A 27,908-nucleotide genomic window follows, 5' to 3' on the forward strand; every position below is an offset into this window, starting at 1 on the left:
AAGCCAGCATAAGCACAGATACTTTTGAAGGGATTTCAAAACATCACCTGCTCTTCCTAAACCAACCAGTCATAGAATTAGTTCAAGTTTCCATGTACTTCGTGACTTCTGCAGAATCTCAAAGAAAAAGCATAATTCCCATTATAAAAAGAGTTTTATTGCCAACTTTGTCTGACCATTTTTGCATGATCAGCAAAAAAACTTGAACCATATACTAACTTGTTACAAGTCTAGCTCATAATTTCCATCAGACAGAATTCATGCTTTCATTATTAAAAGTTCAAGGGTTCAGGCCACACTGATGGCCTGAATCTGCACAGACACAGAAACTCTGGCAGTCACTTGAATAATACATTTGCAACTCTCTATATAATCTATACCACATCAAGCATCAGAGATTCCTGATAAGCAAAATAAGCAATAAATTGCAGTGTCTCAATGCATCCTTGCAGATTTCAATGACTCACTTCTGAGAAATGTTGATGATGGAGAAAAGAACAAGTTTACAGGTAGAGGGAAGAATATCAATTATCCTGACTGGCATGCTAAAGTTATTTCCAGATATTGAAAGGGTATTGCAACAATTAAAAATAGAACACATCAAATAACAGCGGAATAGTTTTTCTTCTGGTGATGATCCTGGTTTTATTTCTTACTACCCTACATAGTAGACGTATGCAAGCAAAATATCAGTACACTTTACAGAACATTTAGCCTCTCTTTCTTTTAGGAAAGGATGCAGTTTTCTTTGCTCACATCTAGTTTTCCGATAGCAGCTCAATAAAAGTTTGTAATAATATACACTACAAATTGCTCTAAAAACTCTAGAATCAAAGACATATTAAAAAGTAATTTTTCTAAGTGGGAAAATCTGCCATTCCTCAGAGCAAAAGTTCTTTGCTGAACGTACTTCCTTGCCCAGCCCCAGTAATTAACATCTCCTGGACTGAAAGCACCCCAATTTGGCACACATAGAAGAGAAATTTGCATGCAACCTTTCTTCTACATACTTTTGTTCAGCAGCTGTACACAAGATCAGCCAGGACAGGCACATGACATGCTTTCACATGAAATACACATGTGGGCCATAAGCCTGCTAAAAATTCCCAGAACCACAACATTTCACTTGTCATATTACTTGGCTTCATTCCTACACCGATGGAATATCAGCTTTAGATCCTCACTAGGAAGAAAAGGCATCATACATTTTGGTTTCAGGCATTTGGTCACCCACATTAACAGCAATATTGTGGCTATATTTTAAACATATATCATTATTTTTCTTCATCTTTCCTTATACTTTCTGAAAGGTTATCTGGCAATTCTGAGCAGCTGACATGTCCTTCTGTTACAGGTACAGAGTAGCAATGGCTGGTGACCGTTCGAACACAGGAAAAATCACCTCAAAATCTGTATGGAAAGAAAGGTCTGATGAACAGATTTGTAAGAGTAATTAAGCACCTGAATAAGCAGGTAGGCATCTATTAGGATTTTCAAATGGCTAGATTTTAAATCTTCTAAAAGCCTCTAAAAATCTAGCCCCTTTAAAAAAAATGGAAGGTACAATTAGATAAGAGTAAGAATTGGGTTACTTTTTGTGAATATTCTTTTTCAAATTCATGGCAGTTTGCTTTGTTTGATTGTATTTCTTCTCTGCAAACCATCTGTATTGGTGCCCAGCCCCAGCTTCAAAACTTGAATCCATCCAAAGAGTTTCATTGCCAGATCCCACCTCTTTCTTCAACTCCTGCAAAGTCGCCTCTTCCTTTTCTACCTTTCACTCACTGTGACACAAGAATTCACCAGCTGCATGAGGCTGAAGTGCTTCTTGTTTGCTTCTGCTTCACAAGAATGGCTGTATTTTATTTGTAATTCTATAGAAACTAAGTGTTCATAACAAAACTACTGCTAACTCAGAAAATGCTGGACTCTTGATCTGAAAACAAGCCCCAGCCTATTCAAGAAACTCAGTAATTGTCTTATCACAACTCCCTTTGGGTTGACATAATTTTGTCTTAATGCAGGCATTGTAGTTGAATATCTTACTGCTTGCTTTCAAATTTAAGATTAAATATATATTCAGCCTATGTCCACACACATCCTGCCAACATGAAAAATCATGTACTCTAGAAAAAGCAGAGGGAAAGAGCATTAAAAAGCAGGAAGAGTCCTGGATCAAAATAAATGTTTTGCTCATTAGACTGTATTTTTGTCCCTGTTATTGAAAATTTGAAACAGCAAAATACAGCTTGTTATAAGACTTTCAAGCTCTCTGTGTAATGTGACCTGCTTGACGAGAAGTATGAAGAAGAGATATCGAAGAAATGGCTGAAATTTTCTGAGCATTTTCAGAAATCTAGAAACATGTTTAAAAAATTTCTATGGCGTTATCTGCCTAAAGAATCTGAATTCATCTGAAATACCAATCAATAGATTACAATTTTGTAAATTTTCCCTTATAATTACCATTGCTATGGACAGATCAGAATTCATTTCAGCTTTCGGTGATGGCAGTGGAAAATTTTATTTAACGGTTTAATATCATTTAGTGAAGACACGACTGGTACCCAAGGACCATATTTGACAGTCTATAACAAGTTCTAATGCTTACTTGACACAGAGAGTCAAGCATCTCTGAAGGCCATTGAAGTATGGTTGAGAGGACTGAAGTAAGCTGAGGATGGTTTTGTTGGAAACCAATCAGAAATGCTAGGCACAGGCACTTATAGGATTAAGGTCACCTGATAATGGCATGAGTGTGTGTGTAAGCATATTGCCATATAGTTTCTATACATGCCAGTGCTTGACAGAAGTCTTTCATTTCAAGTGGCAGGGGGCTTTATTTCAAAGATGCTGCACCAAAGTTGCAGCCCCAGTCTTTCAGGTGTCTGGGTTGTCAGTTGCTTTGTCACAGTTACTAAAAAGATAACCGTTTTCTTAATTTAAACATCAGTGTGCACTCACACAGTGCAGTCTCACCACCCTTCTGTATTTTTTATGGACATACGCAATTGATACATTTTAAATTCAGATTTCTTATAATTGCTTTCGATATCTATTTGGAACCGTTTTTCTATTTATTTCATAAAGATCTTTCAGACAAAAAGATTAGGAACAAAGATAAATCAAGGTCTTTAAAAGCAGAAAGCATAAAATGTAAACAAAATTTACATCACTAGAAAATGAGATAATTGTCTTAAGAATTGCAGAGGAGATATTCATTGTTGGTCTCAGAACTGAGTTGGCTAGTCTTCAAGATGCAAAAGAGACTCCAAATCTGGTAAAGTGACTCCTCATCCTGCATTCTCCAGCAAAATGCCCCCCTGAATCCAGAGGAATTTTCCAAAGGCAGGAGCATAGGAAGAGAAAGTTTGCCAGAGGTTACATAGCGAATTTGCAACAGAGCCAGGAACAGAATCTTGCTTGCTAAGGAGTTAGATGCAGGTCCTATCCATTAGACCACAGCAATCTCCATATTTAGTTAGATCAAGAGTAAAAGCAGTCAAATAACATCCATCTTCTAACTTTACTGAATGCTCTGAGATTTCCAGATGAAAAGTATGATGTGCTCAAAACATTACTTGCCATCATTTTCAGACATGAAATTGTGCAGGTTTCTGCCCCAGCTAAAGCTTAAAAGCACAGTACTCCATTGTTTCTACTACATTGTATTTTACTGAGTTTTATACATAACTTCTTGCAAACTTTCACTGTATTAGGTAGAACTCCTGTCTTCTCTTTGCACTGCCACAGATATGTAATGGAAACCAGAAGCCATGGTCTGACAACCTAAGGCCTGCCTTAGCCCAACGATCCCTATTGGCTTGTGTCAGTAAATTTAATTTAGAGCTAACCAATAGTAAATACTAGGTAGAGGGATTTAGATGGAATTTAAGGCTGTGTGAACATGGTCTCAAGCAATGATCTGAGAGAAAAAGTGAAAAAGTAAGTCTCCTTCTGTGGTGAAAATAGCTATTGAGTCCTGAAACCATGCCATCACTTTGAAACACAACTAAGTCAGTGACAGTAAAAAAAAAAAAAGGGGGGGGGGGGGGGGTTAAAAAAAGCTAAGCTCTTCCAAACCTGTATGTAACTTTAAACCAAATATTAACAGAAAAAAACCTGGCATTGAAGTTGGCGCTTAACTCTAGTTAATGAAGAGTTCAGATTTCCATTCTAACCCTCTTTTTCTGTTGCTTGTAATTTTCTCAAATAAACTCCATTTTGTGCTGAAATTTTCCATGCTTGAGATTTTTTTTGGAAAGTTTATACAAAATCAGTTAAGCAGTTTATTTATATTAGCACTGAAAACAAAAAAAAAAGCCACATAAAAAATTTTCCGTGTATGTTCTGATCAGACATTTTCTGCTCAATGAACTCAAAATCAGTCACAGTGAGAAATTTCCAGATTTTGTTTGTATGTATCATTGATCTCAATTAGTTTAGAAAAACAAACAAAACAAATTAAATACCTCAAGCCAAATCTGGACATTAAAAAATTTAGCATTATAAGTTTTGAAATTTCATCTTTAGGATGCAACTTAAATACTGTAAGTCTTCGAAGATGTGCTTTCAAAATTTCTAAATATTTAGAGTGGAATCATTACCACTGGCCTAATGATGTTCATTGGATATGTTCACAGAGCTCTAAAAAGCAGTTTTAATAGTGTCTATTATTATAACATGCTTTATATCCTGCCTCTATGACTGTGTCACAAACTGTCTATTTTTTTTCAAGCAGTTTGCTTAACTTTTATGAGAGTGTGCCACCTAGCCTTGTTGACCTAAACAAATAGATTTCCACTTGTGGGGGCTGTGTTTTGGCTGCACCAGTCTGCAAGCCATCTTGCAAGTCCATGAATCTAATTTTAATGATCTTAAAGCCACTGATTTCAATGGGAAAAGATAAGGTCCAATAATGTAATTCTCCATAGCCCTACTCACAGAAGCAGCGAATCTTCCCTTGTGTCAATAATTTCTCCTTTAAGATTGTATGCAAATTCAATGTATACACAGTTCAGTGTGGTCCTTTTTGGAGAAGCAAATAAGTTTTTAGGTCCTATTCATCAAAATATCTGAACATATGCATAACTACACACACACACACACATATATATAATTAATATAGAAGTAAATTGTCTAAAAATACTTCATTGGAAGCAGTTTTTCCTCACTGAAATGAGGCCAAGAAAAAGATGCCAAAATATAGTCTAGCAGCGATTTTTGTATGGCAAACCCAAGACACTAGCTATGCAAAGCACTTCGAATATGTGTGACATTTCTTAATGTAGACAAACAAGCAAAGCAAGATAAATCAATTTCCCCACTGGAAATGTGTAATATCCTTTGTTTTATTCACCACCAATGATTTTGTTGTTAATGGCTGGGCATGTTCAGTATGCTTGTGAAGAATGTATTTCAATCCCTCTGATGAACAATCCATACATAGACTGAATAGCTTATTTCCACTGAGAAATCTTGCTAGTTGGGAAAAACAAGGGGGGGGGGGGGGGGGGGGGGGAAGAGAGAGAAAAAAAAGAGGTCATTACTTACAACCTCCAGCAGTCAGGAAGAGTTCACTTCCTTTGTATTGTACTTTCTTACTGCAAGCATTTCATTTCTGGGGGGGAAAATCAGAAGTATATTTTCATGAATGAAAAAACTGTTCTTCATTGTAGACTAGTCTACATGAAGCTTCTCTCTTTTATTCATTTGCACCAGAATTAAAGCCTCATTTTACCAGTGGGAATACTGAACAAAAACATCACACTGGACACAATTCACAAAGTTACTAGGCCACAGTTACACAGAGCAAATCAGTGGCAGTATTTCTGTTGTATAAAATCACAACCTTGGCACTAGTTCAGCTAAATGCTTAAGCACACATGTAGCATAAGCACAGGCATTTTTGCTCACCCCTTCTACTCATGCTGATATTCTGTTGTTTTTAACTAGGAGTCTTATTACAGTATGTCTCTGAGCAGTTCAGGAGAGAAAACTGCAGGGGAATGGTGCTTGCTACCTTTGGGTAACCTGCTTTCACAGTACTGGTAAGTAAAGGATGATTGGCAAGATCTGATGTGAGGGAAATGTACGAACTTAAAATACAAAAAGCTCCTGTAAAACAAATCCATATCAACGTATTTTGCTGCCTTCAGAGAAAATAAAGAAAAAAACACAGGCAGACAGTCTGAACCACAGACTCCCCTCAGTCTCCGAAGCCCACAGACACACACTTTGTACAAATATATGATCTTATATACAGACACACAGATACTCCCCCCTTCCCCTCCTACATTGCTGCCATACTTACTCAGAAAGGCAGTATGTAGGCTGTACATAGTAAATACAGACACTGTAACGTATCTTGGCACACACAATATTAAGCATTGGCACAGAAACAGATGAGGATGTGCAACATTATTCCTGAAGCCAAGAAGTCAATAACACATGAAGAGGAAGAAAAAAACCCACCATGTTCTCTTTACATTAATACTATTCGACACTTCCAATGGGATCTCAAATCCAAGAAACCAAAGCTTTCTCCAAACACAATGAAGACTTCAAGTTATTCATGTTTTCTTGATAAACACCACTAGCTCCACTGGACAGATGGGAAAGCTAAGGAGCATGGAAGTCACAGTAACCAGTTTCCCTCTTAGTGCAAGCAAGCCAATGGCACGGTTGGAAAAAAAAAATATATATATATATTAGACTCTTTATTCTTCATTCAATCTCACACCTAGAAGATGGTCTCACATGACTACCTAAGTGCAGGTCTGAAATAGTGTAATGCACAATGGTTACCTACTTGGCAGGCACAAGGTGTACCCAAACAGGTGGTAAATACACCATGGGCAGTGGCAAGACTAGTGTAGGAGGGCAGAGGAATTTTGCCAATGGATTGGCCAATCCCTGAACCACAAAGCTTCCTTTTCTTTTCAGTTTCTCCCAGTCTATATCAACCTCTAGCATGGGCTGAATTCTAAGAGGAAACACGACTTAAAGGGTTGAAGGAAGCTCAAAGGAGCAGGGAGGAGGATTGGGAAAGACTGCACCCCATGTACAGGGGCAAAATTGATCAGCTCTGTCCATCTGAATAGCACTGCTGGGGGCCTTCTGGACAGTCCACAATAAACTGCACTCTCCTCTATCCCCACACACTCCAAGGGAAGCACCAGCTTCTATACATCCACTTTTCTTCTCACAAGCCCTTACATGAGTCTTGCATGTAGGAAGGCACGGCATTTTTGGTACACAGGAGAATGACGTACAGCAATGAAAAAATCAGGTATTAGCAACTGTGCTAACACTGTTAGTATATAGCATCTTCCAAAAAACCAAAATATGAACAATTTTAATTCTTGACCAATTTAATTTCATATCACAACTTATGAGTTGTAAAATACAGTAATATACCTAAAGGGAAGTTTAAAATTCTTCAGTGGCCCACTGTGGTTCTTTTCTTCACTTCCTTTCTTCCCAAAGATTCTCTTCACTACGACCTGAATCAGGGGTAGGAGAGGTTATATTGCCAGCTCAGCATTTACTGCAATGTGTTAGCAAAAACAGTGTGCTGGTAACAAAGATGATATAGGAACAAAGGCAGAGAGCAAAGTATAAACAGACAGTTGTTTCTGATCTAGAAGACCAGGAGTTCTGGCAGAAGAGGTCTGGTACTCTTTAATTGTGGGTAATTGTTTTGAGTTCCTCTGCATGATATTAAAAAATATTGCCATATTGAATAGTAATAAACTTTAGTAGTTAGTTCATAATTACTACAAGTCATTCTATTTCAGAAAAAGTAACTTCTTTCTCCCTCCAGTCCTTTTTAGGTGTATAGTTCTATGCATATTCTAGTGAGATGGCTGTACATCTAGTGATAGCAGTAGTAGGCTGTTATCAAAACATGGTGCTTGTACATCTAGCAATACATAAATTACTTCATTCTAGAGATAGGAATGGCTGCTTAACTCTGAGCATGTGAATGGTCCAGCATGAAGCAGGTGCAGCTGGTGGGCCACCATGCTACAACACAACTCCTGCTGTGGTTCCACAAGGATTGGGATTTCTCCCCACTCCTGGTCTGACATCTAGGCTACTTTAAATGATTACACGTCTGCCTGGGTGCGAGGCAAATCATAAGTTAGGCACTGAGATACAAGTTCTCATGAGCAAAAATAAATTTGTTGTTATCTGAAGAGCTTTACATTGGTGGGTTTCTACAGTGCTTAAAAACTGAAACTGAGTAAGTCAGATATCATCTAAAGCTCTAAACATAATAAACAAATAGTACGTGGATGCCAGACGTTATGAGTGGTTAGTTTATTAAAGTTAACATGCTTGTTCACAAGATGTAAAGCTAAGCACAAACTTAGGTCTTTGCAGGACCAGAACTAAGCTGCTGCATTTTGATCAAAGCTGAAGGGTCAGTGCAGGCCACAGCAGAGTGTTACTGTCTGAGGTCCAAGAACAATAAAGACATATCCTGCTACTTGGGGATCCTCACTGAAGTCATTGCTCCTTGCCATCACATGTAGATTTTGCCCAGAAGAGCCCTGCCACTGGGATGAGACTATGACTACTCAGACCCCCACACAATAATGCCTATTTTAAGTTGATGTTGTTTTTAATTTGTGCAGGAATGGAAATCTATAGTGTCATGAAGAGTCCTAATGTCCCTCGATGGAACAAGTGGTTAACTCCACATTACAAGAGGTCTGCTTGGAGACTTGAGGTCAAAAGGGCTCCTAAAAGGATTTTGAAATTTTCTCGTAAATGCTGAATGTTTAAGTTATGATTAAGTCATGTTTACCCATTAATTGTGCAGTAAATAAAGCTGTGGCTTTAACCTTCCAGTCATAGCATGGCAGTGTGTTAATTAGGACTGAGAGACTGGCAGCCTGCCAAAGTTATGCTGTATGGGAGGTTGAGAGGTACAATTTGGTTATCAGTTATGTTGACATGTGCTGAGTGTTATGTGGTCACACTGCATACCCAACAGATCTAGCACTAGCTCTCCCAGTTATGAAAGGGCTGCTGTTTGAAATATTTGGCTCTTGGTCAAAGTCTCTGAGTCTGAAGATCAAGAGGTTTTTTTTTGTTTTGTTTTGGTTTTTTTTCCCTCTCATTTCTATTAGTTTTTATAGATCCACTTTCCCACTTAGAGGGGGTTGCATGGGGAGAAACAGACTGACTCATATAACAACAGTGCATGAAGCAAAGCTGTGGGGAGAGGGAAAAGAAAGGATGTAAAGATTTGACTTACAGCTCTGCATCTATTTACCCTTTCCCCACTACTTCTAACCTCAGCCATTTAACAATACTTGGAGCTGAGTCCTAAGATGGGACTTAAAACTTTCCCACGGGCTGAACCTACTTGGATTCAAAAATCTGTACATGAAGCATTACTAATCATTTACCAAAGCTGTCTACTTTCAGGATCCCAAGAAGTTTCTTGGACTTTACATGGAGATACAGTATAGAGAAATGGAAAAGACAGATAATCAGGAAGTGTGGGGAGGAGAAAGGTGAGAAAAAAAAGTTGGTTGTTCACAGGAACAGACCTGAAAAAAAATGCTTCCTAGATAGACGACAAAAATCTAAATATTCTTGTGCAAAGTCTGTTATTTACATTTGCATCTTAAATTTCTACCACTTAAACTTGCACCTTTTCTTTGCACTTCCATTCCCTCTACACAGCACATTTCTTATGAACTTGTCTAGATACTAACACATAACAATCCTGTGATGTATTAGAGCAGCAAGGCAATTTTCCAGTCCTCATTCACCAACCCAGCTCATAAAGAAACTGCACAATTAAAATCCATGGAAATTCTGAAAGAAAAGGGAAGATAAGTGAGTGTTTATGAAATTATTTTCTAGTGCGGAGAAGTGGCTGAATCTTGAAATAATTCAACATTTAGTTGCAACAAAAATTGATAAATATTGCTAATAAAAATTATTAGCAATAAAAAAAATACGGATACAACTTGTTCTAGAACAAAAACCATCATGTTCCTTATAAGGACTTACTACCCAAGCTGATTCTCCAAAAACCTACAAAATTCACACAAAAATGCTCACTATGCTATTTAGATAAGAACATCTACATTAGGTATATGATAATATCAGCAACACCAGAACAACACAGACACTTTGTGAATTCATTCAAGGTGCAAATCAACCAAAGAGAGATTAAACATCTTGCCTGTTCAAGCAACAATGTTGTCTGTATAGCTTAAATTAGAAAAGGAAGTTCTGCAATCCTCATATTGTTCTAAATCCATTCAGTCCTGTTGGTCCAGAAATTGCAGACTGGATGCAAGGCAGTTATTTTCACATTTTTTGCTTTTTAATCAGCCATAATAGGGACATTTTGGCTTCTTTCAAGATAAAGCATGAAATCAACTACAATCTCTCTTGCTATTGTTTATCTGTCAAGGATATTATTTTTGGAAGAAAAATTCCATGGACTACTTCGACAGTGAAAATTACCACAGGATCTATGCAAAGAATGAAAATCAATTTCTCATTCCCCAAGGGTGTCTCCACACATGAGCATATTAAATTAAAAGGCTTGAAGCAAAAGGTCCCTTTTACTTCATCTGGGTACAACTCTTATTACTTGAAAGAGATATTTTGAAATACCTCACGCTTACATGCAGTTATGCATTAGGATTGCAGACACAACTTTAATTGGTCCCCAGGACCTTACTTTGAAGTGATGACTCACAAAGAGTTATTTTGTCAAGCCAACTGTGCAGTAAAAATATTAAGTGTGGCTTAAAACAGTAAAGGTTTTATTATCCTGTTCACTTCCTGTCATGAAGCATTGCATTAAATTGTACTTTTAAGGGATTAATGACCTATTTGCTTCATTCCATGCTGCATTTGTGGTTATGAGAGTTATTAAAAGCCATGTTATCAACACCAGTGTTAATGAAGATATTGGAAAATCAGTCAAGCACAAATATCTTCTAATCTATAGTGTTAATCCAACTGCCTTTCCCTAGGAGATTTTTTACTGTTCCCTGGTGACCTTGCAGCATTGTCGCCATTTTGTGGGCACAGTCAGGAAAGTTAAATGTTTGAGAGAGAGAAAACAGGGAAGCAAAAACCTGAATCTGTGCGATGTTAGTCTAAAGCCCTCTCACTTACGAAGGACCATACAGAAGCATAGAAAATGTCTGCATCAACATGGACAGCAAATAGCATGACATGTCATTACCACAGCTGAAAATAAATTCAAAACTATGGGAAACATTCAGGACTTTTGTTTTTGTTATTTTGAATAGACACACTACAAGACTGAAAACTAATCCAATTTATTCAGAGACAGGTCTGCAAAATCAGCTCTGCAAAACACTGATGAATTCTTACAGATTTTGCTTATAAATAGAACGGAGCAGATTCATTTCTTTGCTTTTTGGCAAATAGCCTATTCACAGAACTATGTAGTTCTGGGAAGGCTAAAACCAATTCATGAAGTTGTGCTGAATTTCACAAATACTTTTGACTAGAAAAGATAAAAATCTTGGAAAGCTGAAATGGTTTGCACTGACACTAAATGCAACATTTCAAACTTTTATTTCAGAATAATCCTTTTCACTTAAAAAAGGCAAAATTTGATAGAGAAATTAAAAGTTAAACATTTCAGGCAGATCTAAAAACAGATTATATTTTCAGCATCACAACAAACCAAAAAATACATTATTTATATAGCTTGTTAACACTTTTTTTTTTTTTAGCTACCCAAATGTCAACCGTAATAAAACAGCAACAGAACGCTTCATGCTTATATATACTGATTGTCATCTCAGTGGATCTCACACTAGGTTGCCACCACCCACAGTCATAAGGCCGCTAGGAAATTAGTACTTTTAAACCAATACACTGATAAGGCACCATTTAAAAATATTCTACATTTAACAGCAGCAGAAGCTGCACAACTAAGGAAAAGGGGGGCAGGGAAAAAAACAAACATACAAACAAACAAAAACAGAATGAGTCCTGTGTTGTGACGTAGGAGGAGAGGTCACTCAGTCATCGACTCCCTCCATACTTGGACATTTTTACCTCTACACTCTGAAGTGCTTTACTGGGAGAGAAGCTTTTGCAAAGGGGGGCTCCAAGGCTCAGCAATTTTATTAACCCCACACAGCTGCTCAGAGAGAGAAGCTACATGAGAACCCAGCTCAGCCAGTTCCCAGTCTGGTCCCTCATCAATGGACCTATTATCTACACAATGCAGTTTTTAACATCTTATATGAAAGACCCATACATATTAAGACGCATGGCACTCAATTTATTTACCTCAGAAAGGTGAAGAGATTCAAAAATTCTGACTAGTGAGTAATTTGTGCCAAAGTAAGGAAATAAATGTGAGCTTTTCTTCCTTCTAGGTTATCTCGTTACTTTTACTGACAACATGTGCAGTCACTGACAGAAGAAAATTTGAATATGACTCTGAAAAACAAAACAAAACAGAAAAAAATTTGAAGACGCAGTTCTTACAAGCTGAACTGTAAAAGGAGCCATCTCTAACACAAAGCGTATATTTAGTAGATCATTGTTTATGCATTGTAAACTGAGTTCTTTCTTTGCTTCACAATTTCATTGTAAAAGCATTAGCGTCACAGAGAAAAATCATATGACAAGTTTTCCTTCACATTTTCTTCCTTCATATGGAGAAAGCAAGCAGGGCTAACCTCACTGGGCCTCCGGTGAATAACCAGGGCAGGCGTCTGTGAGTACATACAAGGGTGATCTCTGTCCTCTCCCTCTTAGAGCACCCAAAGCCTGGCGAATCAGGGGTTTCTCTGTCTCTGGGCTTGCTGCTTTCATCCTTGAAAACAATGCAGCTACCCCAACATGGGTGATAGTTGACCTAGCAGGAGCAGTAGGAAATGAAAGCTTATGTTCCTTTGCCATCATTCATTTTATTCCTCATTCTTTCCTCTTGGGAGATTTCCATAAGATCTATTACTTTTCTACAAAAGTGACACTCCTCATTCAGAAGAGCAGAATAGTATACAAATGTAGCTATATCCTCAACAATCCTGTTATTTTAAAAGAGTGGCTCTGTCATAAATGACATCTGCTAGCCAAATTCATTGCAGTGAACCAGAACAGGCTTGCAAACTGTTGGTGTTATGTAGGTGTTTGACTGATTTTACTCCATGGGTAATGGGCAGGGGCTAAAGAACGCCTGCACAGGCTCAAAACTTTGTTTAATGTTCCGTTAGCATGAGAAAAGAGTGAGGAGCATTTTCAAAACTGTTTCCAAGGTTAACAGGGGTGCAATTTGCTATCAGCTGCATGCAGCTTAAGCACAAGTTGATATCTGTTGGGTATTAGAAGCACTGGTACATCAACTGAACTAGTTACTTAGTTTTTGTACCTCCTTTTTATTTTTCTGTTTCTTTCTCTCTTCCCCCCCCCCCCTTTTTTTTTTTAAATCTTCCCTTTCTTTTTCTCTTTCTTTGTTTTCTTTTTCCCCCTCTGCTTCTCTTGGCAATCAAAGAACACAGCTGATCTTTAACTCCCTCCTTGCTAGACATTTTTTGTGTCCTCTTCCTGCATATTTCAGAACACGAAGAAGAAATCCATAGTTTACTTGGACCAAGAAGTTTGGGATATGCAGGTTGTTCATCAGGCAATCATATGCTTAGGAAGCACTGACTGCCAATGAGGAACAGCCTTCAGTAGACAGCATGTTGAACACACAGACGCCATACCCATTTCCAAATCTTGGATGTAGACAATCCATCAAGCAATACCAAATGTTATTGATGTAAATGTTGATACAGGTTGACAGTAGTTTGCTAGAAGTTTTGGCTCTGTATAATTTGGTTGACTGTACACAGGTCTGAAAACTATTGGAAACAGAAACCTATATATACATTACAGGTTTCCAACAAAGCCAACAGTTTATGAGGGAATGCTCTGCATTAAGAAGCTTTCAGAGACATTTGTTAGAGAAAGTCTCTTGTCTCGAATTTCTAGGGAGAAGCTAGGGATACATTTTTTTTTTATATGTTTTCTATAAACTTCATATGTTGTATCCCCAAAAGTCCCAAATGACCATGAATTTCTAAACCTTTCAGTCAAGACAGAGATGGGGAAGAGAGACACAAAATACATATCCCACAGCTGCAGAAAAACTTTGGGAAATGCATACAGAGCATGAGCCATGGCACTAAAAAATCCTTACCAGATCAGCTCATCTAGTGTCAATGAAACATATCAAGACTTATTATTTGATTAAAAGCACTTGGGGAGCAAATGCTTGTATCTGATACTATATTTCTCAATTACTGTGATATATCTGATATTTATAAAAATGAAATAATTCCACATACAGGGAAAAATAGAGGTAAATACAAGCTAATATAATACTGGCTGTTGATTATGATTGACAGCTGCAAAGTAAGGCCACATATAGTGGTTGAAGTTTAAAAGGATTTTAAAATTAGAAGTAGCGTTTCTGAGCCTAGCGCTGAAAAACCCTGACATTTGCAGTGCTAGGAGCAGGCTGTGAGAGGGATTTCTATCCTGGTTTCCCACCCAGAAGAATATATTTACTGTTCAAACAGTTTGAGGCAGGCACCCATGGAAATCAGCGGGAACATTGCCATTGGTTTTAATGGGAGCAAAATCTGTCCCTATGTGTAAATATACAGCAATATTTTTTTTCCTCTGACTGTTAAAAACCACCATCACAACTGGATGGAACCTGGTTTAAACACTCAGACATGGGGCCTCTTTACCGCAGGAGTCTCCAACGATGTCCATCCTTAACACCACACCAGCTGCCAGCTGAAGGCTCTGAAATGCTGATTTTAATCAAAATCTTTCCTTTCAAATCTAGCTTACAGTTTACTCATAGCGCAAAAGTGCTTCTCAGCACTGGAATTTTCAGGATGCGATGCTGAGCCAAATACTGCAGGCACAGCTTGCTCATAAGACAGCAATCTTGTGGCCCACCTTGGAGGTTGTAATAGGGCTACTGTACTCAGCCTCCCACCCTTGGTGAAGCCCACTAATAACATCTGTTTTATAGCATTCACTCCTGCAACCTGCTAGCTCTTTGGCTCTCCTGCTGTCATAGAGAGGATGTGCTTTACTATGCTGCAGGTCTGGTGGAAAGTTGTCAGACTTCAAGCCAAATGTAAAAGCAGCCAGTACTGAATAAATGACTTGAAATGCTTTCTCCAGGGACCCCTTCCAGGTCCCAGATAGGCATATTTGGCCAATGTTTGTAGACAGTCTTGCTCAGAGGCAAATTAAAAATCAAAATACAGACACCGTTTGAAAAACATCGAAAGCTAGACTCAAACATCCACCATGTATTAAGACATTCTTATATAAAAATAACCACAAGGTTGCAAATTCATACTTTCCTACTTGGTGAGACCAACTGCAACCAGGAATAAACCTGGAAATGTGTGGGGCAGACTGCGGCCCTGCCTTAAGAGAAAGCATAAAGCTGAAGGCGGAAAGCTGGAGTGAGAAAAACAAGACACTGTGAACTGGGCAATTGAATCAAGCAGTGGGTGGCACAAGGGGTGAGGCCCCCACCTGCACCAGCACAGCTCATAGGAGCTGCCCCACTCAAGGCAATGGCAGCAAAGCAGAACAAGTGACAAATAAATGCCCCTGCTCTAGCTGTGCAAGTCCAGGGTACACCATGTACACTGCATGGACAGCTGTGTGGTACAACTGAGGGGACAGAATTAGTGCAGAAGAGTCATAGGGTGGGAAAAGTGGAGGTGAAAAACTTCAAGCCAGTATGCTGCCATACTTTATCTCAGAGAGTTGCAGCCTCAGATTAAATTGGCTAGCCATCTCCCAAACCCTCGGGCCCTTCAGATTTATTTTTTTTAAAGATTTTCTGACCTGCTCTATAGCATTGCTATGCAAGTGATTTATCAGCACAACTGAGTGGGCAGTGTGCTGTACCACAGAGGCAGGAATGTGTGGTGAAGAAGAAGGGAGGGAGCTGGGAAGTCATAAGCCAGGACTGCCACCGAAGTCTTGATACCGTCAGACCACAGGCTGTGGTTCCACACATAATTTTGGCAGCAACCCTGGCTTCTGCAGACCACACTTTCGAGTACACAGCAATGCCCCAGCATCACACCCTTTCTTGTGCTGGAAGCCTGGCACTTTCTGAGTCTGAACTGACTCATGACAACATGAGAATGGTGGCAGCCAGGCTTGACTTCAAAGCAACCATTCATTCCTTACCTTAGTAGCACATTTATAGCTACCCTTTTCCACAACACAAAGAGTAAGTTCAGCACCTATCTCCATGAACCTCCTTTTACATCCTTCTTTTCTCCTTCACTGTTCATCCTGACCTATACCAGGATCATATATCACAAGTCATCTCTTTTCTTGCATACCCTGTTACCACTGCAAATCTTTAGCAACCCAAGAATTGATAACTGTCTCTTTGTGTTATTCCTGTTGCTAAATGTGACAAATGCTGAACAAGAAAGCTCGCTCCATCATAAAGCAAGCCTTAATAAAGTTAAAACATCATCTATGCAACTATGACTGGACAAGGAGAAACAGTGGTGCTGCTAATCTTTCATCTGTGCAGAGAAAGTGGGCATGCTGCATTGGCAGTGTTCAGATACAAATGTCTGACCTGTTTACGACAATGTTGGCTAACAAAAAAAAAAAAAAAAAAAACAGTGGTAACTGAGCTAAAAATAAACCAAACCAAACTAAAACCAATCCACAGATGTATTCCACAAGCAGGAATACCCCCACCCTGCAGCAAGGCTTTTGTCTCAATGCCCAGGTCTCACAAGCAATGTGATGCAATGCAATACATCCCTGTGCTGAACACAGTGCATCTTTGGATAACAGTGGACTCACCCCAGGGTACTTTGGAAGAATTTGCTGTCATGATTTTTTGCTAATTTGGAAGCATGCAATTCAGATGTCATTGTGATTGCAATATTCACACCTGAACAAGCTTAAATACATACTGCTGAGTGAATGAACACTTCTTAGAGACTACAGCAAACAATCAGGAAATCCCAATCTGTGGAAAATTGTCTAATTGCTCTTTGACATGGATTTTACTGCTTCTCCTCAGACCTGAGGATGGGACTCAAAGCCCAGAAGCTTGCCTACTTCTTGCAGCTTCATCAACTGACCTAATAAAAGATATCCCTACCTATGAAATTTGTTTCCATCATTTTTGCAGGGTCTTTTCTCCCAGCTCTGTGAAATCGAACCCTTTCATTTTTCTCCATAACCTTTCCTGAATTTAGATAAATTCTATCGCATCCTCAGGGAGCACTGTCATTTTGACTTTCCTCTTCCATTCTTAGCTTTGACATTAGTGTGTTATTCACCCTTCTACCTTCAGACTTTTCAGACCATAACAGTTAGTGCTCTTAATTATTGGCATAGCAATCTGGCCCAAGGGCACTCTTCTGGAAAGGATTCACTTTAAAAGCCTGCTGAATTGAGGGAGGCATTCATGCACGAGTTGCATAATGATTACTCATAGTCCACAGTTCAGCACACCTCCCTGTTTCCAAAACCTGGAGTTAGGGCCAATAATATCTCTCTTTATTCAAAGAGCAGGATTCTGGGAGAAGATTGTTTTGATTTGCCTCAAGCAGGACTTAACATTGTACACTGTGGTAGAAGCAACTATAATGCTGGTTCTCCAGTCTCAGAAGAAATAAATTCTCAAGTTTTGTTTGTCAAGCGGACAAACAACTGTCAACCTTGTCTTGAGAAGAACTTGATTTTTTAAAGATCTCTATGGAAGTCCAACTACCTTTTGATGACAGAGAGCAAAGGCATTGTCAAAAACAGATTAAAAGAAATACTGAAGTATTAATGATCTTCCCTTTCTGAATATATCAAGAGATTGCAGACTTAAAATCAGCTATCTCAAAAGACTGTGTGCAATGTACGCAAATTCTGCTCAGATATATTCCTGTGAATTTAGACTTATCCTGTTTGATTTTCTACTAATGCTTTGGTTGCCTCATTCTTGGCTATGTACATTTCCTTACAGAAAAATCATCTGGATACACTTCCCAGCGTGTTTGTGACAGACCTGCTTACTCTTATCCTCATGCTCTTCAATCTTGCTTCTCCTGCCCAACTGACTTGGCTTCTGGGAGACATACTTTGCAAGATTTTGCAGCTTAGTCTGGTTTTCTTCCTGCTGCTAGCATTTACTCTGTGTTTCATCTCCGTCACAAGAACCAGAATCATTCCAAAATCTTAGAGCTCCCAAAAGTGCTACTGCTGTCTTGGTGCTGACTCTGGCTTGGGCATTAACCTTGGTCATCAACTTATCATTGTGAATCCATGCCACAATCAGAGCAAATACCACAAACACTTTGTCAGCCAGCTCCTTCTTATCCAGCAACATCATCTGATTCTTCTTACTCAGTTTCTTCTATACTATTTGATCTTAATCATGGTGATTACATTCAGCTATATCTGGCTAGTTCTTTTTCTGCACGGAAGTCCCACAGTGTCCTTGCAGAGTTACAGAAACACATGAAGAGATGATGTTTTGTGCTACTGCTACCTTCTCAGGGTGCTGGCTTCCACTGTTTATTCTAGAGCTTTGTATTAACTTGAGAATCTACTATCATGATGATGCTTGTCAAACCTTTAGTTTTGTCTGCCTTATTCCTCATTATTTTCATCCATGCACCAATCCTGTTTTGTATATATTATTGTCCCAATGACACAGAAGTAGCAAAACAAAGAGGATCCCATACTTCCATACCTTAACAGAATCTCTCTAAAACACTTTCTACCTCAAGGTCAAATTCTTAAATAGGTTATTGTAGGGTGTATTGTTGTACCACTATCATAAATGCTCTTATCTGGATTTGGGAATAATTTGAAATGTGCTATGAATGTTAGTGAGTAAAAAAACAAGCAAACAAACAAAAACAAACAAACAAACAAAACACCTGAGCAGTAAAGAGATCAGAATTTTGGGCATGTTTCTAAATTGATATTTAACATAATCTTCAGCTAACTCACATCTTCCAGTGAGACATTATTTGCCTGCTTTAAAATGTTTGCTTTCACACTGGAAGATAAATTCTGCCAAATATCACAGCTTCAGTATAATATAGTGATGGCAGGAGATCACAGCAACTTACTTTAATTATCTTCATGAGAAAATGGTGAAAACACGTGTTAGGAGACAAAAGGAAGACATAGCCTAGAATTAACCATATTCTGCAGCTGTTTAATCTCCACAGTGTTCTAGGGTAGACAAGCCCTTTGAGCTGTTTAAGGGCCCAAATTTCTACTTTAAAAAATTACATCATTCTTACCTGTTTTGTATTTGTTAGGCATTTACAGTGCTCTTCATACTGTATCTGAGTTTTTTTTTTCAGTGGGTGAGTTTAGAGTAGTAACAATCAGGGAAGGAGATGGAAAAAATGATCTCAAATTAAAGCAAGAAAGTGAAGATGCTGCTTCTGCATAGCCCCAGTAAACAAAATAGTTCATAACTTGTCAAAATGGTGTTACTTTTATCTTTCTCTCTATGGTATTTTTCAAATTAAAAAATTATTAATAATAATAACAAAACAAAGCTCCTTAGGCCCTTCAACACATAAAAGAGCTGCAAGCCCTGGAATATGCAAGGAGTATTTCTTAACATGCTCGGTCACAGACAAATTGTTTAAAAGGTTACAGATGAAAGTCCTTTCTTCAGCAAACTGATAGAGCCCAGCAACAGCTCTGGGATACCTTTATTATCAAAAAGAGCTACCAATGTTTGTTATTGCACATATAATTTGTTGTCACAAACAGTTCAAAAGCATGCAATTAACTTTACATTAACAGAACAGCAAGCCAGTAAGAGAACAGAGAGCGACAAGGATGCCACAAGCCCAGGGCTTTGCTCCTGGTCCACTGGGAATGCTTTCAAATCACAGAGCATCAGAGGGAAATAGCGCTGGAGGCAAAAGCAGAAATGAGAATAAACTTAAAAGTTAAGCAGAGCACAACCATGCTTATGTGTATTACTATTGTGTCTTATGGGAGCACTGTTATCACAAGCCTATAATGACATCATGATAAAGCCACAGGCAAACACTTCATATTTTTGCCAGTGATCTCCAGTCTCTGGAATATTTTGACTGGAGGGAAAAAGCAAAGTAGATCGCCCATCTTCCACAGCTATCAAGAACTGACCTTCTCTGAATTTCCTTCGAAGAGTCTACAGTCCAGCAATAAACATGTTTTGTGCAATACATGTATCTTTAGCTGAGGAAAATCAGAGTCCTCACTGTAAGAGGTGAACTGGAAGACTAAGGCAGGGAGTACAGACATACAGTTAAGCCCAGGATACAGCCACAACATAACTAACACAATTGCCAAACTGCCAACAATTTAATGCCTTGAGAAAACGAGATTTGAGAAGCCAGGTCATATCCTGTTTAGCAAATCTGCACCTTGCAACTCTACTTGTGTGTTTTAATGCAGTTTGTCTCTTTCCTTAAACAGGGAAATTACTGTTACTGAAAAGCCTAAGAAAAGACATCTCCATCATGACCAAGAACAGCACAGATATACAACTAAAATAAGCTTCCACTCACTGGAGCTTTTTGTTTCAGAGAAATAACCTTTTAACTGAATAAAACCTACGTATTTGTTCTAGATAATAGGTTATTTCATCTATGATGCACCACTATTGCAAAAGCAGGTTGTGCAGTACATGTAGTAACACCTAGCATCAACTTCTCCCCCCACCTCTGGGGAAGTCTACATCTGTGTTGGATAGTTAGATAGCTATTTAAATATTTACTAAAGGAAATGTATTATATGATAAATGTTTATAGAATGCATGGTATGCTTTTCAAAAGCAGTACACTAAAAATGTGGAATATGGGAATACAGTTTATCCTAGGTGCATGAGTTTTATTTTTTGAAATATTCTTAACACGAAGTATGACTTTTTAAAACATTTGACAAACAGAAGTTTGTGTCAAAACCACATTTGGAATTGAAAGCTCCTGTGGGACAGAGTACCCATCACTAAGAGGTTATTAAATCCATCTTACCTGGGGTGTATAACCATATAAATTTTGAGATTTATCTTCTTATTTTTCAAATGATAAGAGTATTTTAACTTCTTTGTATTTTTATGTGCTCTGTTAAGTTTGTAATTAGGCATTCAAAGTCAGCTTGAATCAGAGTGGCTATTTGGAAAAGGGTTCCAGATCTCTCTTAGGATCAACTTTCCTTAAATTTAAAGGAAAAGCTGTGCAGAGATAAGAGAGTAAGAACGAACAACTTTTGGAGTAAGGGTCTGCCCTGAATGTGTATAGGAAATAATTTGTATATATATACACAGACCAAATTAACCAGCAATGAAACTACACCTTTCTACAGACTATTATCAACTGGACAGCTTGAAGATCTCAGATTCTGACACAAAATATACCCTGGCACCATGGCCAAGCAGAGCTGGCTGAAATTCATGCAGAAAAGGAAAATTTTACTCCTAGCTCCACTGCACTGCTTCCACTGAGGCAGCTTAATTCCTATCCCCCCAAAAAATGAACATGTCCACTGTGTCACACTTACGGGGTTATAGGAAAGGAAACACATCTTTGCCTCCCACACCCAGCCACATCTTACTGCTTTAAAAACACTCTATGGCATAAATCAATGATTCACCCTGAGACTTCTGCTGTGGGCACCCCTGTCTCCTTGTTTGTATATTTGCAAAACACGGAGACCTGCAATGGCAAAGCCTTGAAATGGCTTTTCCACGATCACTGAAAAAATACCCTACACTATTCTGCCACCCTGTCAACTCTTAGTAGCAAACCATCAGCTAATAATTTTCAAACCTGTTGGCAAGTCTAGGATTTCATCAGCAACATAGCACATGACATCAAAACTGATATTTGCAGTACAGATCTGAATCACAAATGAATAGACTATTTCTTCCAATAGATGTGCGTTCATAAAATGACTGATGCTTGGAAGTGCAGTAAAGATCTTGGGTCCTAAAGATTCTCCAATAGTTGCTGCTGTCAAAAAATAACGGAGAGACAGAAGCGCAAGGCTTACCCTCTCTTCCCAAAATCATCTACAACATACAATAAATTTACCTGCCACAGAATACACAAAAGATGGAAGAGGAAAAGGAAGGGTGAAGAAGGAAGAGACATCTTTCAGAATTTATAAAACAAACTGTGGCTGAGAGGAAGTAGAAAAGCAGGTCAACAGATGACCACACTCAGAGAACATGGAATTAACAAAAAAGCATTTGAATACTTTAGTAGCTGAAAAAGATTAGAGAAAACCTGGACAAAAATGGTGTGCATCCAAAACCAAAAGTGTATTTATCACTTTGCTGTAGAGATAATTTCCAGCTACTTCTGTTTCTCTGTCTCTCTCTCCCTTTGCGTATGTACTCCCTCTTTGTTGCTTAGCTTAATGCTTAACTAAATCAATGCTGAGTGGTTTCCCTGCGTCATACTGTCCTTGTTTACTGATCACTTTTCAATAGCTCTTAATGGACAGCATGCATACAATATATTTACCAATCTCTTATCTAGAATGCACTGTACAAAAACTGTGGAGATTTGAACTGGAAGAATTGTACTTCCACACTGGAAGTGAGCTAAGTGCCTCACTATTTCTGTCCAGATAACATGGCTTGAGGGGAGACTACCCAATTTAATATGCTGCATTGAGCAGATAGATGTTTTACCACTAGTATTTTCAAAGTTGCAAAGCATTCATAAGAGGAAGATACCAAGAAGATACCATTTTTTTCTGTAAAATTTACAGAAATGGCTCAGAGTCATTGACTATAACTTCTAGATGCTTAATTAGAAACACTTCCAGAAAGCACTAAGTGCCAAACTTATGAAACATCAGTCTGCGCTCAGGTGTCTGAAATGTAATGCCTCAGTGTTAAAGCATTGTAGATCATGCTGAAAAACCTCTGCCCGTTTCTTACCAAATCTACATCTGCATCTATTGAGTTGTCATTGCTGTACATGCATGCGAACATTACAATTAATGGCATAGTCTGTACCCAAATTCACATTTTCTTTGCACCAAAATATTTCCTGGACCTTTGCCTTCATTTGTTTTTAAAGCACAAGTCCACTTTGATTTTAATAAAAAGACAGTTAAGTCTGACTATTACTATGCACCACCCATGCTTGCTATAGAGGAACTCAAATCCCAAACTTGCTGCCTCTGAAGAAAATCTTACAACCTCTTTTAAGACCTCCCACAGAAATCAGGAAAGAATTAATGGGCTGCTGAGTTCCTAATACGTCCCACCCTATGGCACCTGAAGGAAGTAGGTGTTAGACTGGCAGAGATCTTGACAGGGTGAGTATCACCTTAATGGTGACAAACTGAGAGGCCTGAAGCCAACAGAGACTGTTCCCTATTAAAATCTCCCTTTGCCGAAGGAAGTCTGGCAGAAAATGAGTGATTTTTCTGGCTGCCAGTGACTTAGGGGTCCCTGATCTCAGGTGGAATGGAAGTATTTGCTTTTTTTTTTTTGACTTCTATTTACCATTGGAGGGGTGAGGAGTCGGCAGAGTGCTAGGCCCAGAAGGGGTAAAGGAGTTTATGTTCCTGTATGTTTATTTTGGACTCCAGGGGCCATATAGAGAGTGGAACTTTTCATGCAAAGCAGCTGGCAGAAGATGATCACTCTGACTTGAAGGTGTTGGAGGGTATATGGATCAGATGAAGATCCACAGGGAAACAGTGTCAGGGTTCCTACAGCATTTGCTACTCCTACAGGGGATGTTCTAGGGGCATTATGGCCACATTGGTCAACAACAAACACTCCTCAATATTGCAGACAGTATCTACAACTAATCTTGAACAGCAAGTTCAACAGTTCAGTCTGTCACTGTTGAACTACAGTGACAGTAAAGCCCATGCCCCATTCCTCACAGATAGATACAAGTAGAGCAGCTTGTAGGACAGAGAGCTACTCTTGCTTCATGAGATGTTTTGCAAATACTCAGAGGACACAGCATTAACAATATTAATTGAAAGAGCTCTGTAGTTGAAACAGATTTACTGAAAAAAGGCAAACAAAAACAAAAAAACAAGGAACTAATACATAGGAAATGCAAACTTAAACATCCTAATTAGGCAGGTATTACATGTAAATAGATTGGGGTAAATATTTTCTGAAAAACAGAGTTTGGTTATCCCAAATAAAGCCTGCCAATTTATTTTATTTTGGCTTAAGCAAATAAGAAGTTACACAAACAAACTGAAGAGAGAAGGGACTATGTTTTCTGGGAAATTTGCCAACACAAGATTTGGATTCAAGTCCATCCTCTTCCTCAAGGATCTGAACTCACTCCCTGGGATACGCCCTTATCTTTTCTATACAAGTATAGCCCTGAGGTGGGTTGCTCTCAAACTGTTCCTGGAGCCGTTTCACCTTTCATGAATATCTGTCAAAGTTCTAATCCTTGTGCAAATAGATCTTTTGTATTTGTATGTTGACAATGTGAAACGGGAATGATAGCTCTCTGTTCCACATGACCATACTCTGCATTTTGTTGTGTATAGCATTATTGTAGCATGTGATAGAAGGATCCACATGCCTATAAACAAGATTTTTTAAGAGACATTGTAAAAAGAAACAAACAATCTCATAGCACCACAATCTAAAATAAAAATTTTAATCCCCCATACTAAGCTTCTTGGTACAAGAAAATGTAGACCAGGGCACACAACAGTGCTTTGCTGTTCAGAGTCATGAAGTATCAGCAATGCTTTCTCAGTAACTCCCCAACAGCATCATTCCAGAGACGTTTGCCTTCTCCCCAAATACGTTCAGGAAAACATCATTCTCCTGACTACTTAGAGTCAGTATACTTGAAAGATTTGTGTTAACAGAGACAGACAACACTCAGCAGAGACTGAAATGTAACACAAAAGCATACAGATGGGGCATAACACAGACCATACTTTAAGAAAATTCTCCAAGTCTTCAGTCTATGCCTCTTCTTTCATCAGCCAGTTGTACAGTTCACATCTCTTCAGATTCCTTCAGAATTAAAGAAAGAGGCACTGAAATATGTGCCTAATTCAAAGCTGGTTCTTTTTTATTAACATCAAAAGGCTTTGGATCAGGCCCTAATAGAAAAAAAAAAAGGCTCTCCACAAGACTATTGTGCATTTGTTATTAGGTATACAATAGGTCTTCTGTGATTCCTCTCCTTGACGCACCTATCATTATACATGTTAGGAGATAACATGTCATTAAAGAGTCATAAATGTCAGTGAGAAAGTCATACTGAAGCCAAAGGTAGGTTTTTTTTTGGCCTGTCAAGTAGCAGTTCTGATAAGAGATCACCTGCCCAAGAACTGTGCATTCCTATCTCACCACTAACATTTTTTTCCAAATACACAGATGCCTTGCCACAAATTATTGTGGTTGAAAGGGTTTGAGTTGCAGGGGAGAGAGGGGAAGAGGGAGTTGTTATTTTAAAACCATTTAAAATTTCTTCTGCCTGCTTCTACATTTGAAAATTGCTTATGCCTGGAGGTTAGAGAATGGCTATTCCTAAGCATCTGTTTTCTGACTTCATCTCCACCCCCACCACCCAAAATCATGTTTTTATGGGGTTCAGAGCAGTTATGAATTGCTAATTTACAACTGCAAAATACACGTTTCAGATGACATAGCTCTGGTCTTCACAGTAATTCAAGGCCCTACCAGTAAAAGGGTAAAATTTCCCTTACAACCAACTAAAAAGGCAATACAATGTGATACCAGACATATGTAGTATACCCAGTAGAAAAAGAAAACTGTAATAAAAATATCCAAAGAGGAAAACAGAGTCTTTCTAACATCACCTCCCAAATGGTTGTTCAGTAACATTTTTTTTTAACGTGAGTGAATAATGCAAATCTTTGACCTAGTCTAAGTTCCATAGGAGAATAGATAAAATCACTTTTTATGTTTTAAACCTTGCATAGCTGAAGTCTTCTTGAAGAAAAAAAGATAAGATTCTACTACCCTTACACCACTTAAATGCCTTATACTATGAGTACTTGCCAAGTAATGCACTATAGAACCATGTTTCACAGCATGAGCAATAAAAGCTAACCAGAAAGTTTATACGTTAAGTCATTTTGAATACGTGAGAACTTAAAGTTAGGAAGATTCTTGGAAAGAGGATTTTAGGTTTGATCAAAACCTACATAGCAGTTATGTGTAAGATTCCCATGAACTCCTGACAGTAGTGGTGTTTTTATCACTTGTACTCGTGTACAGAAATCTTGAACAAGAAGGGGTGGAAATAACTCCAAAAGAGACAGACAGCATACAGGAGGTTGATGGTTGCATCAGAAATTTTATGTCAGCAGTGATTTGTGGACTGACAGCATCTTGTCTCAAAGTTGAGTATTACTGTATAGAAGCATCAGATTTATCGTTTGCCCTGGAAAAGGATTTACCCAGGCACCAGGGTAAAATCTTCATAGGCAAAAACTGGTAAGGCAGAGTAAACTATTTGTATTTCTGAAAATTATTTATAAAGGGTGTCTTATCGTAAGGCACACCCTTAGAAACATCTGGAAAATATCAGACAGTGGAAAATCAACAACAGATCAAACAATCATAAATTCCAACCAAAAAATGGAGTGAGTGAAGGAGGATTTGGAGAGCTTGCATTCATTGTTGAATCTTAAATAACGGTACAAGTACCATCACATAGAAAATATCTGTGCTCAGGTGCTGATCAGGATCTTTCTCTCCTACTAAAGCATATATGATTAGATGATGTGCAACACATTGTATAACTGGATACTCTAAAACTGGACAGCGTCTAATCTGGCTTCCACTAGAAAAATACAGTAATTGTAGTGGTTCTTTTTCTTTCATAAAAGATAAGCAGTCTGTATTTCAGAAGCTAAACATGTCTCACCCTTCTAATTACAATAAAGGAACTGAAATGACCTTTAGAAAACATTGATATTTGTAGGACATAATAATATATGTTATTGGCGATGTGAATACTCTTTAGAAAAAAACAAAAATCCATGTACCATATATAATCGGGACAGCAATTTTAAAGGTGTGAATGCCTGATCCCCATTAGTTCACAAAATCCAGACTCCTTTTCCGAATTCCACCCTCCTTTTGGTGGAGGGAAAAAAAAAAACAGATTACACTAAAACAGACTCTAAGTTGATTAAATAGAAAACATACTCTGAGAATGGCAGTGTTTATAATTGTAGAGGAAGATGTTTAAACTTTTTCAATCTTACAGCTTTTGTTCAGGTTCCTAAGACTTACTGTGGGTATGGGGAGCCACCCTTTGGTCACTATTATAAATGCAAAATCAATACAACATACCATGGATGCTAGGAGTTTCTGCCCTCTGAGGACTTTAGGTAACTGCATTTAAGTTCACTGGCAACACTGAAAGATACCCCAGGGATCGTCTCTGGTTTAACGTCATTTACAGTATATACCTTACCTTACAGGGATGATAAGGATGATTAATTTCTACTCATGCAGATCTTTAAGCATGTTATGTGCTAAATGTTGTCATTGCACTCAGTACCTTCCATTCTCTCTCACGTAACTGATGCGGGTCAATTTCCACAAACGCTGAATCTGTAGCATCATTTCTCACTAAAATAAGGATTAAAGGAAACAAAATATTTGTAGCTTGGAAAAGTTCTCTTCCAAGAGCCCAGAACTGAATATATGAAAAGGTTCTCCCCAAATTACAAATTACACTTTCATCATGGTAACTGATAGATACAGACCAGTGTGAAAAACAAGCTAACAAATAAAAAAGGCCAACAAACTGCTACTATACGATTTCATCAAAACAGTCTGGACACTGATGTGGAAGGACAAAACCCTC

At 38.3% G+C, this 27,908-nt stretch overlaps 1 protein-coding gene across 7 annotated transcripts in view; it reads right to left on the reverse strand.

Moving 5' to 3' along the window:
• Positions 1 to 27,908, reverse strand: part of KLHL42 (kelch like family member 42) — a 91,974-nt gene that overhangs the window by 46,591 nt on the left and 17,475 nt on the right. Inside the window, exons 3-7 of one of the 7 annotated variants that reach the window (XM_083819503.1) lie at positions 27,600 to 27,670; positions 12,316 to 12,468; positions 9,735 to 9,837; positions 7,420 to 7,505; positions 5,554 to 5,620 (exon numbers count right to left, since the gene is read on the reverse strand). In XM_083819503.1, the coding sequence (XP_083675629.1) occupies positions 12,439 to 12,468; positions 27,600 to 27,670 (101 nt within the window). In that variant the 3' untranslated portion in view covers positions 5,554 to 5,620; positions 7,420 to 7,505; positions 9,735 to 9,837; positions 12,316 to 12,438. Of the gene's footprint in view, positions 1 to 5,553; positions 5,621 to 7,419; positions 7,506 to 9,734; positions 9,838 to 11,996; positions 27,671 to 27,908 lie in introns of those variants that run through there. The other 6 variants (XM_083819502.1, XM_083819499.1, XM_083819504.1 and 3 more) reach the window with 6 other exon arrangements.

This window comes from Anser anser, assembly GCF_964211835.1.
Source record: "Anser anser genome assembly, chromosome: 1".
NCBI classification, from domain to species: Eukaryota; Metazoa; Chordata; class Aves; order Anseriformes; family Anatidae; genus Anser; species Anser anser.